Source organism: Gaeumannomyces tritici, assembly GCF_000145635.1.
Source record: "Gaeumannomyces tritici R3-111a-1 unplaced genomic scaffold supercont2.4, whole genome shotgun sequence".
NCBI lineage: Eukaryota > Fungi > Ascomycota > Sordariomycetes > Magnaporthales > Magnaporthaceae > Gaeumannomyces > Gaeumannomyces tritici.
The window spans coordinates 4,350,550-4,365,099 of NW_008804548.1; the positions used below are offsets into that span (position 1 = coordinate 4,350,550).

Sequence of the window (14,550 nt, forward strand, 5' to 3'; positions counted from 1 at the left end):
CCTTTGTCACAATGCACTACACCCCCGCCCAACTCATCGCCCTCGTCGCCCTCGCCATCCCAGCCACGGCCCTCCCGCTCGGACCATCCGCGAGCCTCCTGCTGCCGGGGGCTCGGGGCTCGGCGTTTGAAATCTTCAAGCGCGAGCCGGCCGAGGACTCCAAGCCGCACCAGTCGCCCAAGTCCGAATCGTACCCGATCTCACCCTGAGACCTTTCGTCCATCCGTCACGAGCGCAGCAAGACGACAAGACGGTCAAAACAGTGATGACGCCGAGGAACCCGAAATTTTCAAGCGCGAGCCTGCCGAGCAGAAATACCCGCTACCCATTTAGCGGGCTCCAGCCGTAAAGCAGTCGGCCGAGACGATATAATATTGGGATGGCGTTTTGGGTTTAGCGTTGGTTTAGCGTTGGTTTAGCGTTGGTTTTGCAATGGTTTTGCAATACTACGATATCATCATCTGCGTCCAGTTTGTGAAAGGTTGGTGTATTGTCTACGACCCATCTATCTAACCCACGCTCGAACTGTCATCCTAGCTACCGCGAGCTATAGCAGGGCGTCGCAGAGCATCGAGTTATCGCAGCTATCGTCCTGCCGCAGAGCTATCCCTTACTGGAACTTCTCGGTGCCCGGGACGATGGTGCCGTTACGGACAGCAGCAACGTGGGCGGCGGCAATGCGGCCGTAAGCCGGGTAGTACTTGTTCAGGTAGGGCAGGACCTCGAGGGCGCCCGGGGTCAGGCGCCAGTCGCGCATGAGGTCGCAGACGATGCTGAAGAGCGAGACGATCTGGACGCCGGCGCGGGCCATGCGGTCGTTGGAGACGTCGCGGATCAGCTCCGTGGTGGTGCCCGAGGCCTCGACGTTGGCCCAGACCGAGTAGCCGGCGTCGCGCAGGGACAGGGCGGCAAAGGTGGTGCAGACGTCGGTGACGATGCCGGCGATGATGACCTGCTTCTTGCCCGTGGCCTCGACGGCGGCCCGGAACTCGGCGTTGTCCCACGCGTCCACCTCGCCGTTGCGCTTGACCACCGACACGTTGGGGTACATGTCGAGGATCTCCTTGGCCAGGGGGCCGTTGGGGCCCGTCTCGGCCGAGCTGGTCATGACGACGGGCAGGCCAAATACCTTGCCGAGCTCGGCGTGCGCCAGCATGGCGTTGTTGTACAGCGTGGCGTCAAAGTCGCGGGCCAGGCTGTAGAGGCCGACCTGGAGGTCCAGGATCACGAGCATCGAGTCGTTCTTGTTGATGCGCTCAAATGGGAAGGCTGTGGGGGGTCAGGGGTTAGCTTTGTCTGTCAGGCTTCGCTGGAGGGTCACTTACAGTCGGCGCTGACCATGGAGGCCGCAAAGAGGGTGGCAGCCGTAAAGGCGGACTTGACGTTGAACTGCATGGTTGCGGTGGTTCAAGAAGCAGCTTGAAGTTGGTGTTGACAGGTCGACTCGGTCCAAGAGGCAGGCAGAGGCAAGAGGCGCTGGTGGATGAAGACAAGTTCAAACAGCTCATGATGGCGACGGTCGTCGTGTTTTTATACATGTCGGCAGGCGGTCGTGACCAGCCAGTTCAGTTGCCAGCCAGTGACCAGCCAGGCACCTCACCATCTCCAGACAACCGAAGGCATTGATGCGGCTCCGTGCCAATACCGGAGCCGCGAGATTGTCATCTCTGCCAAAGCGTTCGTCAGGCTGCGGGCCGTCGTCACAATGGCGCGTGGCTTTCGGCGCCTCGCCGAGGTCGCCGCCGCTGATTAAGTCGCGACGGGGTATACAACATATACAGCACTGACCGCTCTTCGGCCTGGGGTGGTCACTGGGCTCGGCTACGCCATCCACCCCAGCACCCCACGCCGTCGAGGCAGCAAGACTTCCAAGTTCTGCGGAGTCGGGGTCCGGACTATCAGCGACAGCACCCGCTGCCAAAACTAGATGCCCGACCCGCGCTGAGCTAATGCGGTGTAGTTGCCCAACCGGGATTACCAATGGTTAGCAAGCTGGAGGCGAGCTGCAGCTGAGGGTAAGCCAGAGGCAGCGTCCAGTACCGGTAGCTGCATCGGGACCGACATGACGGCTGCGGGGCGTCTTGGACGGGATATGGCATTTGTGAGGATTTGATGGGATTGGTAAAACGAGGTTCTGCATATTGGGCCCTGCATAGCGTGGCATCTGCAGTGGACCGGCGATGAATCAGCACCCTCAGCCAAGACCTGTGGTGCATGTCCGTCGACACATGCCCAAGGGCCGGGCTATCTCTCTCGGGCTCATCGCCGAGTCTTTTGGGCTCTAGGAGGCGTCCGAGCGCAGTGGTTGTGCCCTGTCACGATGCCCGGAAAAAAAACTGGGCCGCAATTTACAAAAAAAGGAGCCCATTTAGTTTGCAGTCGTTTTGCCCTCTGCATCTATGATCCGGCAAAGCGAAAAACTTCGTGGCTATAAGTGATGCCTTTTGCATCAAAATAATCACAAATCCCTTGAACGCGTTTTTTTTTTTTAATTTTTTTTTTAGGTGTAGAGTGGTGCGTGGGCATGTTGTTTGGCTTTGTTGCTGGTGCAATTGTGTTGCGAGAGGTAGAGTTTGGGTGGGGAAAAAAATTTGCGGTCCAGGTTATTTTCCGGGCATCGTGCCTGTTCACTCTCTGCAGCGAAGCCAACTATAGTGGACTTGAGCAGGGACCTGACGGGCGCGATATCCATCTCGCCGTCGGAGCGACTGACGCCGGGATCAGGCCTGTGGCGAGCGGGGTGCGTGGATCAGCAATTTCATTTGTCAACTCGATTACCAGCTATTCCAAAGCAAAGTCAACCCCATAACCAGCTCCAAACTAGTAAATCCCCTCGTAATCATAACACAAGAACCCGCCCCGGATGTCCATGGTGCTGGCAACCGACGTGCCTTGGCCGAGAGTGACCAGCGCATTCTCGTGCTCAAGAGTGATGTTGCCGCCAAGCTTGTTGGTCCAGTCCAGCGACACCAGCGGCCCCGAGATGTCCATCAGGCGCTCGGGCAGGTCGCGGTACTGCCACGACCACCACATGCGGTCGACGTTGGCGTGGTGCAGCCAGAAGACGGGGTCAACGGCTGGGGCTTGTCAGCGGTCTCTCGGAAAACAGAAAACAGAAAACAGAAGCGGACAGAACTCACGGCTCGACCACTTGTCCGTCATGGCGCCGTACAGCCCGCCCACGCCGTAGTGGCCGCTGGCGTGCGCGTTGGGCTCTGACGACGCCACGAAGTCGCCGTACGTTGGCATCCTTAGCGCCGGGCGCACGTTGGCCACCATGCGCGCAAACGTCGCCGGGCAAAAGTCGCGCCGCACGCACCGCGGGTTGTACGCCACGCTGCCGCGCGGGCCCAGCGCCGTGTCGAGCCCCTCGAACGGCCCGTCGGGGATGCAGCCGCCGCCCGACCGGTCCGGGAACTCGTGGGTCGACGGCAGCGGCAGCTCCATCTCGGGCGACGGCTGCGACTGCGTGCCCGGTATCCACTCGCCGTTGCCGCCGAAGCCCGTGTCCGGGTCGAAGATGGGCGACGCCGCCATGTCGTCGATGTCGAGCAGCCAGTCCCAGTAGGGCTGGGCGCCGCCGTAGCCGCACTCCTTGCGGAGGGCGTACTCGAACGCCGCCACCAGGAGGCGGTGGTGGGGGTAGAAGAAGCCCTGGTTGATGAGCTAGGGTAAGAGGCGTGGCAAGGGAGGGGCGAGGGGCTTACCACAAAGTGCGTCCTGTCCGCTTGGATGATGTGCGTCGCCACAAAGTCGTCGTAGCGTCGCGTGGCGCCGGCAACATTACTCCTGGAAGGCTTGTCTAGCATGCACTGGACGGCCGAGATGTACTCGGCCTTTTCCTCGTCGTCCAGCGTTCTCCTGTGTGTGTGTGTCAGCGTTATTGGCAAGGTCGGATCCTCGGATCTTACCATTCCCTTCGCACCAGGGGCCTTGTGCACCCCTGGCGCGCCTCCAGACGGGCAGCGAGGCCTAGCAGGGCGATAAAAATCCAGCGCATTTTGGTACGTGTCTTGTTAAGAGGTGATTCCTGCGCGCACATATGGCACGCACACACAAGATATACGGCACGGATTCGCCTCCCCATTCTATCACTGACGCGACAGCCAGCCATCTGGGTCTGGATCAGCTCACATTACTTCCCGTCCTCGATCCCGTGAGGTCTCGAGAATAAGAGCCCGGTCTCGACAATAACAGTTGGGTCACAGTCGGGTCTCGACAAGAGCTGGCGGAACACATCGCATCATCGATCTGTTAAGCCCTGGTGGCTGAACCTTCACACGTCGAGCCTAATCACAACATCGTATCGCTCGTCCAGGCCGTGCATGCGCCGTCACTGGTTCGAAACAGGACTGTTCCTCGCGCCGATCCTCATCTAGAATTCTGTTTTTGGCTCTGATTTTCTGCTAGAACAAGGCAAGCAAGGCTGCCAACCGAGCGCGAGACTAGGGCCGGCTAGGCGTAGCGTGTGCATCGGCGCCACAATGTTTCCTTGCTGGCCAACGGCGGGACAGGCCGGCGGCGGCAGTGAAGGCAGGAAACAACCATCTCACCGGCTTGGATCTGAGCACTGGTGCAATCTCGGGCGTTCTGCGCAGATCGAGGCTGGGAGCGGGAGTGCTTGTTATAAAACAGCCGTCCAGAGTCGAGGGAGACAGTCGGATTTGGTATCATCAGCATCAGCATTCACTCCATTCAGCTCGCATTCACAGCAGGTCTTGCACAAAAGCCACCACACTCGTTTACCACATTCATTACCTACACCCTCCACGCCATCTCACCACCACAATGAAGGTCTCTGCCGTCTCCGTCCTGGTCTTTGGCGCCGCCACCCTGGCCACGCCGACCTTTGGCTTCGAGAAGGACGTCATCGACTGGGCCAAGGACCAGCTCGGCGGCAAATCCAGCCAGGTTCCCGCCCCCGCCCCCGGCACCACTGAGGACTACTTCAGCAACGCCCCCGTCGCTACGGCCACGGCCAAGCCGGTTACGACCGCGCCGCCCCCGCCGCCCCCACCAGCCACGACTGCGGCCCCGGTCACGAGCTCCGTGGCCCCTGTCACGAGCTCTGCGGCTCCCCTGACGTCTGCGGTCCCGCCCCCGGCGCCCGACTGCAACGTCAAGCCCGGCGTCAAGATGCCCGTCGGCTGCCCGGATTCCTGCAGCAACGTCAAGCCTGGCCATCCCGTCCCGGATGGCTGTCCCGCCAGTGCCCCGGCGGTCAGCAGCGCCCCGGTGGAGGCGACCTCGTCGCTCATCGTGGCCACGTCGTCCAAGCCGCTCATCGTTGACAACAAGCCGACCCCGGCGCCCAACGGCACCTACAAGCCCACGACCCCGCCGGTCCTGGCCGGTGCGTCGACCATTGCGCAGGGTCTTGGTGTTGGGTTTGCTGTTGCCGCTCTTCTTGGGTTTGCGTTTGCCCTGTAAGCGAGCCGGGTGAATGAGCCTGACGCAGTAGCTCCCGGAAGAGTAGAAGAGTGAGAGGCAACATGAAGAGAAGTGAGAGTCACAAGGAGAGAAGCGCGAGATGGAGACAGATAGACAGAGAATAGCACTCATAGACTACATCAGGTGCACCCCACCCGCGTCGAGCTGACCACAATGTCGTCGTACCAAAACGTGTTTGTGTCCCCTCCGTACGACTCCCAGCCAAAGTAGATGGCCGACACCTTGGGCTTGATGCTGCTCCGCTGCCACTGCGCCGCGTTGGGGTTGGCCACGCCCGCCTTGCTCGTCAGCCCCGCCACGGCCTTGCCGTTGAGCCACGTCTCGAGCGTGCCGTCGGGCCCCAGGTGGTACTCGACGCACTGCCACGAGTTAGCCGGCAGCGGCGCCGACGTCGCGATGCCCTGCGGCGACAGGTCCGGCAGCGTCGCGTCGTCCGACTCGCGGTTGAACATGAGGATCCGGCTCTGCCCGCCCATGCGCAGGTGCTTCTTGGCGCCCTGGGCCGCGTCGGGCATGGTGATGAAGGTGACGTGCGAGTCGGTGAAGGCCTTGGATGTTTTGCTGGGGGGTGTGTTAGGGGCGGAAGGGGAACGTGGCACAGGGCATGGGGCATGGGGCATGGGGTACGGGACACTGGTCATACTCACAGCCACGTGCGTACGTAGACGTCGCCGCTCGGCACCTTAGTCGTGCCCACAAAGATGTGCCCGCAGTAGCCGCCGGCGCCGTTGACGCGGATTGAGTTCTTGCCGCTGTGCGCAGTCGTCGAGTCCAGGCTGACGCTGCCGCCCTGGCTGCAGTCCGGTGCATACGTCGGCCACGCCGTCTTGTCCCACCCGCTCTCGAAGCCCTCGCTGACCTGGCCGAGCGCGAGGGGGAGGGCCGCGAGGGCCAGTGCAGTGTGGGCGATCATACTGTTTGGTGGTGGAACGATGTGTCTGGTGCATTTCCCGTTCTATTCATCAGCTTTCGTGTGCTTCCGTGAGCTTTATACGTGAGCTTTGTTTATTCCTACCCGGCTGTATAGTTTCGCTCGGAACCTCCGCGCCCGCGGGCCGACATCCCTTTTGGACCGGATCGCTACTCGGACCATGCTATGTAGTAAATTCACTGTCCTCGCACATCTGGCGGACTAGTCTTGGCGGGGCGGTCCGGAGACAAGCGTTCTTGGAAAGCTTGTCCGCCGGAATAGGCTCGGAGGTTCGTGCACGCATATAGCCTAAACAGGGCACTACGTCGATGGATACTTTTTGCGTTGGTCAAAGTACCGGCTCATCCAGTCGTCCAGGTCGTCCAGGTCGTCCAGATCGTCCAGATCGTCCGTCAGGAGAGCGGTCCACACCTCGTCTAGATGTGCTTCCTCTCCCGCCGCCCCATGTCGCTCTTGAAATCCGGATGCGCCTGGCAGAGAGAATCCACCAAATCTAGCGCACGCTCGGTCGCCTCGTGCTTCTGCGCGGCGACTTCGGTCAGCGCTTTTTCCGTCTTCAGCACACGAGGCTCCCGCCTGGCGACGGCAGCCTCCCATTCGGGAATGTGTCCCTCACGCATGCGACGTTCTAACCTCCACACTTCCTCCTGCTCCTCGCCGGCGCTCACCATCGCCGCCTCGGCCAGGGCCAACGTCGACTTCCACTCGGCCATGTTGACGCTCTCGTGGATCTCGGCAGGCGCCAAGGCCAGGTTGCGCAGCGTGATGTCTAGAGAGTCTCGCCTGTCGCGCAGCTGCTCGAGCAGCCTTTCCGACTCCTGTACCTCCTCGCGCAGCCGTTTGTGCGCCGTCTGCAGGCCGCCGTAGATTTTCACGGCTTTGCCGAGGGCAAGGGAGGCACGCAACGCCCGCTGATGGGCTGTGTTGTGCTTGCGGAAGAGCTCGCACGTGTTTTGAACGGCCTCCTTTGCCTCTTGCATCTGTCCGTGGGACCAAGCCATTGGAAGTCACCGTGTGAGACCGCCCCTGTAATTAGGGGAAACTTTACCTGCTGATCGGGCCGCATTTTTGGGAGACATTGCCTGCCGATCGGAACTCAAGTATGTCGGGTTCCGATAAACTTATGGCCGCCTGCGCCTTTGACGCCACATCGCGGATTCTAGGCCTTTTTGCCACCCGCGGTGCTGCCGCGGCGACAAGGTTTGACTACAGCTTTCCAAGCTCTGGCTAAGCTCGCTAGCACAATGACGATGGCAGTCCCGCACGCGATGAAAGACAAAAGGGCCTCGTTCGCTGATCTAATTGTTCGTTGCTGTTGCGATTGTTTGTTGCTGCTGCGACCATCACAGGCAAAAATGAGGCCACACGCAGCTGCCGCACTGGTGCTCGCCCTGTCTCGCGGCGTGGAGAGCAGTGAGGACTTTTCGACAACAACCGGGATCCCCCAATGCGCTGTAGGTAGCATCAAAGATGCGCCGTAAGCGGGATCAAAGGACAGGCCGGATGGCTGCTGACAGCTGCTGACGAGCTAGATCAATTGCGTGCTGCAAACACTGGCCGACCCATGCCTCGGGTTTGACCTGAGGAACAGGACGTGCTCCTGCTTCCATGAAGCCGAGGCGAGAACATGGGACACCTGCCTGAGGCGGTCATGCTCCTTTGCAGACGAGCTGAGTGCGTCTTGCCCGTCCCGTCTCGCATCTCCTGGCTAACGGAAACAGCAACCACGAGGCTCTTCAAGCTCGCCTGCGACTACCCCGTCAGAAACGTGGGCCGCCAGTACACGGTCCAGCAGTACGTCCTCACGGCCGTCTCGGGCGTCGCCGTCGTCCTGCGCCTGCTGCCCAAGACGCTGCCCGGCGGTACCGCCGACCGCGTGGCGCTGGGCCTCGACGACCTGTGCGTCGGGTTGGCCTACGTCTTGCTGCTGCCCATGATCTACGTCGCCGCGACCTTGATGGTCGACGTCGGGCTCGGCCGCGACGTCTGGATGCTCAACGTGGAGCAGATCCGCCTTTGCTACTATGTAGGTTTCGTGTCGCCCCCCCCCCCGCCCGTGTGTGGCTGCTGACGCCCGCAGTACTTTTACCTCGTCGAGCCGCTGTACTTTGTCATTGCCGCCCTGGTCCGCGTGGCTTTTCTGTTGTTTTTCCTCCGCGCGTTCGCGACGGCAGGGGCGCAGTCTAAGGTCTTTAAGCGCTGGGGGTTCAGGGCAACCATCAAGACCACCATCGCGCTCAACCTTTTGGGCGCCGTGGCATTCAGCTTTGCGGCCGTGTTCCAGTGCTGGCCCATCAGTTACTTCTGGGACGGCTTCGATAGGGAGCATGCCGGCAGCTGCATGAACAACGGCGTCATGATGTTGCTCAACTCCCTGCTCGGCATCGCCATGGACTCGTGGATTTTGTATTTGCCATTGTCGCAGATCACGCTCCTCACCATGTCGCGGCCGAGGAAGCTGCAGCTGGCGTGCATGTTCTCGCTGGGATTCATGTAAGGCACCCCGACCCCCAAGGCGACGGCGCTGACAGCAACAGCGTCACTATCATCGGCATCTTGCGCATTCAAGCATTCGACGCCCTCAAGGACTCGGGAAACCCGACGTGGTCCTCGTATCCTCTAGTGGCATGGTCCACGCTGGAGATACACGCCGGCATCATATGCGCGTGCATCCCGGGGCTGCGCGTCTTTTTCGTGCGAACCGTGCCCGAGAACTTTGGACGCCTGCGCGACTGGCGCGCATCGCCTGCCCATGGCCAGGAGACGGGCACTCTGTCTACCCGCGGGACCAGGATAGAGGACGAAGGCACGGCGGGTGCTAGGGAGATGCATGCCCCTATCGAGGCGGACCCGCCTCTGTGTCCGGGCTCTCTGCGCAGTCAACGGGGGAGCAAAAATATCTCTGGGACCTCCACCGAGAGACCTGGCTTGGACCGGCGGACGACTCCGGATTTCTTTCTTGTAACTAAGCGCTCTATCAGTCGACCGCCTTGTGCCGGGCACTCCATGCCACGAAAGTCAGTCAGGCCGTCATGGAAAAGCTAAATCAACAGCCCAGCTCCAGTTACAGCAATGCCTAAACCGTGTGGCCTGCGTCATGGGAACCGGCCCTGATCCAGGCGCTGAGGTCGCCAACCGGCAGCTTGAATGAAAAGTCGAGCGTCTCGAACAGGATCGAGGCCAGGAGATACCAGGCGGCCAGGGACGCGATGAGGGCACAGACCCCGGCGCCGACCGAGAACGAGGCCGCCTGGGCCTTGCTAGCAGCGGCAGCGGCCGTCAAGATAACGGTGCCGCCCTCACGGATGGGCGCGGCGGCTAAGAGCAGAAAGTAAGACGCCGTCAGCGCGCTCAGCGTGGCCGTCAGGGCTGCAAATACCACGACAAAAACGGCGTTTGTCCGCAGCGAGCAGACGAGGAAGAGGAGCGTGAGGATGGTCATCCACAGGAAGATGAAGGCTGTCTAGTTAGTGACGTATGAGACCTGTGGCGAGGCGAGCACCTACCCGTGTTTGCATTAAAATTCTTAGACTCTAGCCCGAGAGCTGGGTCGGCGCCCGCAGGGGCGTACGGCGCAAATGCGGCAAGCCCGGGGGTCAGGCTCGCCCCAAACACGAGGAAGAAGGAGCCATAGGTCGCAAATACGACGGACGGGAACGTGCTGCCCAGGAACCACTCCATGAGGGCCGTAAAAATCTGGAGCATGCCGCCGAAGAAGTAAAAGGTTCCACTGCTGGCGTTAGCGCGTGTCGGTGACAGGCCAGGGGCAGCTTACATTCCAGCGGATGGCGATCCCCCGGCGCCCGCAACGCCCATCAGCGTAAAGGACAGAGGGGTTACGGTGATGACGATGCCGACGACGCCGCTGCAACTGTCAGTATCAGAAATCCATGTCGGATCGGGATGACCCACATCGGCGAGGGATTCCCAAACCGCTTCCTCGGCTCGGCAGCCTTCTCCGGCACACGCATCTTCTCAAACAACTCGGTCGATATTGTGACGGTCCTGGCATTCCGCAGATGCTGCATGGGGTCGTCAAAGGTCATCGGCTTTTCGACGAGGGGCTTCATGTCGGTTGGTCGTATGCCCCGGCTCAGCCTGGGGGTTAGTCTATAGCCCGACATGATCTATGTGGGCTAAAGAAGTGCATGTGGATCCGCAAGGTTACAAAAGTTGCGAGTGGAAGAGTTGGGCTCTTTTATCATCGGCTGCTTCCACCGTCCGGGCATCAGCCCGATTGCGCCGATCAGGGTGGTCCCGTTTGATGCCGTGTAAGCGAGGTGCGGCCAGGCTAGCCATGTCAGCGAGGGCTGGGCCGAGTTTTGTTTCCAAGCTCGAGCTCTGCAAGAGCTACCGAGATATTGGATCTCTGTCTGCACACATGATTACTCCAGGACGGCGCTGCCGGGTTTCAGACGGACCTCTGCGCACGGCCTGGGAGTGCTGAGCCGTGTCAAAGACTCAACTTCATCCCTGAAGCGTGCAGAGGCTGCGTGCAGACGCTGCGGGCAAGGCCCCTGCGAGAGCGCAAGTTGGCTCGGGTTGGCACGATTCCCAGACAAAGCTTGCGCTGGAAGGGTGCCAGGAGGATGGTTAGGTATGGACTCGGACAAGTCGAGGCCGAGGAGAGTTCAGGGATGAAAACGGTCGTTCTGGGCAACGGCTGCGAGGCCATGGGATGAGTTTGCGAGCCGAGGAGAGTGCATGCTTCGGGCGAGAACGAACTGGCATGAGATGACACGGATGCAATTTTACGGGCACAGGGAGGGTGCTGTCGGTCGCAGGCGTGTCTCGGGGTGGTGGTGGTGGGTGGTGGTGGTGTGGCACACGGGTGATGGCACATAATTTTTGTGCAGTAATTGCACAGTCACAGTGACAACACAGTAATTGAACAATCTTGACACCGTGATCGCACAGTGGTGGTTGGGACGCGGGGCAGTTCACGTGCTCCTCCTTCGCTGCTTCCCTTGAGTGCTCCTCATCAACGACGCCAGCGGCAATTAAACCTCAATGGCGCCAGAGCAAACGCTCAGATACCACCGACCGCGGCCAAGGAAGGGGCGATAAAGCTCAGGATGGCTGCTACATGGAGCCGGCTGCTTCCTGCAGCTTCTTGGCACCTGGATGCAACCCGGAGTCAGTCGCCTCCCACTGCCGTTCCCCGCCTCTCGACGCTACCCAAGCCGGCTATTCGCGTCCAGGCCAGACGCTGTCTTGGCGCAGAGTCGTGCAAGCTGCCGTCGAGTAGCGCACCCAGCCTAACCTCGGTGACGCGACCACCTGTCAGCGATGGAGCCTTTAAAACCCATGCTGTCGGCTGGCCCTGCGCGCTCCTGGCCTCGCCGTCACAAGCGCACTCTCTTCGCCATGGCTTTTGCTGCCCTGGCTGCTCTGGTCATCGGCCTGGCCGTGGGCCTCACCAGGTCTGCCACCGGGCCCGTCACTGCCGTCCCCGGCGCTGCCATCGCAACGAACCGCGGCCAGGCTGCAGTCATCGGGTCATGGTCGCTGCAGTCGACTGCGCAGGCCGGCAACGACATGGCCAAGCTGTCGCACGCCGGCGCGGACGTGTCGACCTGGCATCGCATCGCCATCTCCAAGTGCACGCTAATGGCCTGTCTGATGCACAAGGGCATGTTTGACGACAAGGTCTTTTACTCGGAGAACCTCAAAAAGGTCGACGCCTCGCAGTTCCGCGTCCCGTGGGTCTACCGACACGAATTTACACTCAACTCGGCGCCCAGCACGCACTACTTCCTCGAGACAAACGGCATCAGCTCGCGCGCCGACGTGTGGCTCAACGGGCAGCAGCTGGCCAGCAAGGACCAGCACGCCGGCTCGTACGTGGGCATGCGCCTCGACATTTCAAAGTACGCCGCCGCCCACAACGTGCTCGCCATCCGCGTCTACCCGACCAACTACAACTACGACTTTGCCCTCGGCTTCGTAGACTGGAACCCCTACCCCGCAGACAACGGCACCGGCGTGTGGCGCGACGTGACGCTGAGGCAGACGGGCCCAGTTGCCGTGTCCGACTTTCGCGCCGCCACGAGCATGGCAGATCTGTCGAGCGCCAACGTGACGCTCAAGGCCACGGTGGTAAACCTAGAAAACCGGCCCGTTACCATCAACGTCCGAGGCCGCATTTCCGGAAACAGCGAGTACGCAGCCGGCGAGCAGAATAGCCAGCAAACGCTCGAGCTTGCGCCCCTGCGGTCTCGCGAGATTGCCCTCACCATCGCCGTCGACAGGCCGCAGATCTGGTGGCCCAAGCTTTGGGGCGCCCAGCCGCTGTACTCGGGCCGGCTCGACGTGGTGGTCAACGGGACGCTCTCGGATGCGGCGGAGCGCCAGTTTGGCATCCGCACCGTCACGTCGCAGGTCAACTCGCACAACGACACCATCTTCTCGGTCAACGGCCAGCCGTTCCAGGTCGTCGGCGGCGGCTACAGCGCCGACATGTTCCTCCGCTGGGACCCGGCCCGGTTCGAGGCCCAGGCCCGCTACATGCTGGACCTCGGCCACAACACGGTGCGCCTCGAGGGCAAGCAGGAGCACCCCGAGCTGTACGACATGGCCGACCGCCTGGGCCTGATGGTCATAGCCGGCTGGGAGTGCTGCGACAAGTGGGAGGCGTGGAGCTACAACAATGACCTGGCCATCCAGCCCCCGCCCGTCTACAGCGACGCCGACTACGCCATCGCCGCCGCCAGCATGCGCCACGAGGCCCTGATGATGCAGAGCCACCCCAGCATGCTGGCCTTTCTCGTCGGCAGCGACTACTGGCCCGACGACCGCGCCACCCAGCTCTACGTCGACGCCCTGCGCGCCGCCGACTGGAACCTGCCCGTCGTCGCCTCGGCGTCCAAGCGCGGATACCCGCAGCTGCTGGGACCGTCGGGCATGAAGATGGACGGGCCTTATGACTGGGTGCCTCCAAACTACTGGTACGACACGGAGGGTGCCGAGGACCGCAAGGGTGCTGCCTTTGGCTTCGGGTCCGAGCTGGGCGCCGGCGTCGGCACTCCAGAGCTGGGCAGCCTGCGCAAGTTTCTGTCGTCTTCGGACATGGACGATCTCTGGCGCGCCCCCAACAAGGGTCTGTACCACATGTCCAACGAGGGCTCGCAGTTTTTTACGCGGCAGATCTACAACGAGGCGCTTTTTGAGCGATTCGGGCCTCCCAATACCAGCGCTGGGTCTCCGCTAGACGACTACCTGCTCAAGGCGCAAATGATGGACTACGAGGCGACCCGGGCGCAGTTCGAGGGCTTTGCCGCCCGCTGGAACGCCGCCCGGCCTGCTACGGGTCTGATATACTGGATGCTGAACAACGCGTGGCCCAGCCTGCACTGGAACCTGTTTGACTACTACCTGCGCCCGGCAGGCTCGTATTTCGGCGCCAAGATGGGCGCACGCACCGAGCACGTGGCCTACGACTACGTGCAGCGCGCCGTCTACATGATCAACCGGTCGCTGGACCGCCGGGGGCAGCGCACTATCGAGGCGCAGTTCATGTCGCTCGACGGCAGGGTCCTCTCGACGCAGCGGGCCACGGGCGAGACGGAGCCCAATACCAGCAAGCGCATTCCCACGGCCATGTCTGCTGTGCCGTCGGACGGTGTGATCCTGCTGCGCCTGGTGCTGTCGGACGGCAACGCCACGCTCAGTCGCAACGTGTACTGGCTGTCGCGCACGACCGACTCGCTGGACTGGGACAACTCGACGTGGTACCACACACCCGTCACCAACTTTGCCGACTTTACGGCGCTCAACGCGATGCAGAGCGCGACCGTGTCGGTGACCGTCTCGGGCCGAAGAATCACGCTCGAGAACAAGTCGACGGTTCCGGCTGTCTTTGTGCGGCTGAACCTTGTCGACGAGCGCGGCGCCGACGTGGTGCCCGTTTTCTGGTCGGACAACTACGTCACGCTGTGGCCGGGTGAGAAGATGGACCTCGACATGGAGGGCAAGGGGCGGGCCATTGAGATTAGCGGCAAGAATGTGGCGGCGGCCACCATACGGTTCCAGTAGACGTAATAGTATCGGTCTGTATTTGAGCATACATGTCATTGACGAGTTGCCGTTCAGTTCCGGGCTTGCCGTTCAGTTCCGAGCCGTTGCGCTCCGGCAGCTGCCCTTCACCAGCGCTCATCGCCCAGCACAGG

General features: G+C 61.5%; 9 protein-coding genes across 9 annotated transcripts; 4 read left to right on the forward strand and 5 right to left on the reverse strand.

Annotated features, from left to right (window-relative positions):
- Nucleotides 1-11: 11 nt before the first annotated feature.
- Nucleotides 12-333, forward strand: GGTG_08888 (hypothetical protein; the record flags this gene model as incomplete). Its single annotated transcript, XM_009226730.1, has 2 exons — nucleotides 12-190; nucleotides 264-333. 2 exons carry the CDS (start codon nucleotides 12-14, stop codon nucleotides 331-333), a joined length of 249 nt encoding a protein of 82 aa, XP_009224994.1.
- Nucleotides 334-448: 115 nt separating this feature from the next.
- GGTG_08889 (hypothetical protein) lies at nucleotides 449-1,956 on the reverse strand. The gene is made up of 2 exons (XM_009226731.1): nucleotides 1,326-1,956; nucleotides 449-1,269 (listed from the first exon to the last, which is right to left on the reverse strand). Exons 1-2 carry the CDS (start codon nucleotides 1,393-1,395, stop codon nucleotides 611-613), a joined length of 729 nt encoding a protein of 242 aa, XP_009224995.1. The 5' UTR covers nucleotides 1,396-1,956; the 3' UTR covers nucleotides 449-610.
- An 864-nt stretch (nucleotides 1,957-2,820) lies between these two features.
- On the reverse strand, nucleotides 2,821-4,000 carry GGTG_08890 (hypothetical protein; the record flags this gene model as incomplete). The annotated part of the gene is made up of 4 exons (XM_009226732.1): nucleotides 2,821-3,077; nucleotides 3,141-3,654; nucleotides 3,708-3,861; nucleotides 3,912-4,000. The coding sequence occupies 4 exons, from the start codon at nucleotides 3,998-4,000 to the stop codon at nucleotides 2,821-2,823; spliced, it is 1,014 nt and encodes a 337-aa protein (XP_009224996.1).
- Nucleotides 3,602-5,595, forward strand: GGTG_08891 (hypothetical protein). The gene is made up of 2 exons (XM_009226733.1): nucleotides 3,602-4,004; nucleotides 4,111-5,595. The coding sequence occupies exon 2, from the start codon at nucleotides 4,789-4,791 to the stop codon at nucleotides 5,428-5,430; it is 642 nt and encodes a 213-aa protein (XP_009224997.1). The 5' UTR covers nucleotides 3,602-4,004; nucleotides 4,111-4,788; the 3' UTR covers nucleotides 5,431-5,595.
- On the reverse strand, nucleotides 5,521-6,490 carry GGTG_08892 (hypothetical protein). Its single transcript, XM_009226734.1, has 3 exons — nucleotides 6,467-6,490; nucleotides 6,099-6,389; nucleotides 5,521-6,012 (listed from the first exon to the last, which is right to left on the reverse strand). The coding sequence occupies exons 2-3, from the start codon at nucleotides 6,362-6,364 to the stop codon at nucleotides 5,571-5,573; spliced, it is 708 nt and encodes a 235-aa protein (XP_009224998.1). The 5' UTR covers nucleotides 6,365-6,389; nucleotides 6,467-6,490; the 3' UTR covers nucleotides 5,521-5,570.
- A 192-nt stretch (nucleotides 6,491-6,682) lies between these two features.
- GGTG_08893 (hypothetical protein) lies at nucleotides 6,683-7,541 on the reverse strand (the record flags this gene model as incomplete). The annotated part of the gene is made up of 2 exons (XM_009226735.1): nucleotides 6,885-7,541; nucleotides 6,683-6,852 (listed from the first exon to the last, which is right to left on the reverse strand). Exons 1-2 carry the CDS (start codon nucleotides 7,381-7,383, stop codon nucleotides 6,683-6,685), a joined length of 669 nt encoding a protein of 222 aa, XP_009224999.1. The 5' UTR covers nucleotides 7,384-7,541.
- On the forward strand, nucleotides 7,495-9,427 carry GGTG_08894 (hypothetical protein; the record flags this gene model as incomplete). Its single annotated transcript, XM_009226736.1, has 6 exons — nucleotides 7,495-7,836; nucleotides 7,915-8,056; nucleotides 8,104-8,408; nucleotides 8,463-8,875; nucleotides 8,920-9,242; nucleotides 9,405-9,427. The coding sequence occupies exons 1-6, from the start codon at nucleotides 7,627-7,629 to the stop codon at nucleotides 9,425-9,427; spliced, it is 1,416 nt and encodes a 471-aa protein (XP_009225000.1). The 5' UTR covers nucleotides 7,495-7,626.
- Nucleotides 9,203-11,131, reverse strand: GGTG_08895 (hypothetical protein). Its single transcript, XM_009226737.1, has 4 exons — nucleotides 10,295-11,131; nucleotides 10,158-10,247; nucleotides 9,889-10,112; nucleotides 9,203-9,841 (listed from the first exon to the last, which is right to left on the reverse strand). The coding sequence occupies exons 1-4, from the start codon at nucleotides 10,504-10,506 to the stop codon at nucleotides 9,459-9,461; spliced, it is 909 nt and encodes a 302-aa protein (XP_009225001.1). The 5' UTR covers nucleotides 10,507-11,131; the 3' UTR covers nucleotides 9,203-9,458.
- A 618-nt stretch (nucleotides 11,132-11,749) lies between these two features.
- Nucleotides 11,750-14,416, forward strand: GGTG_08896 (exo-beta-D-glucosaminidase; the record flags this gene model as incomplete). The annotated part of the gene is made up of 1 exon (XM_009226738.1): nucleotides 11,750-14,416. The coding sequence occupies one exon, from the start codon at nucleotides 11,750-11,752 to the stop codon at nucleotides 14,414-14,416; it is 2,667 nt and encodes an 888-aa protein (XP_009225002.1).
- Between the last annotated feature and the right edge of the window lie 134 nt (nucleotides 14,417-14,550).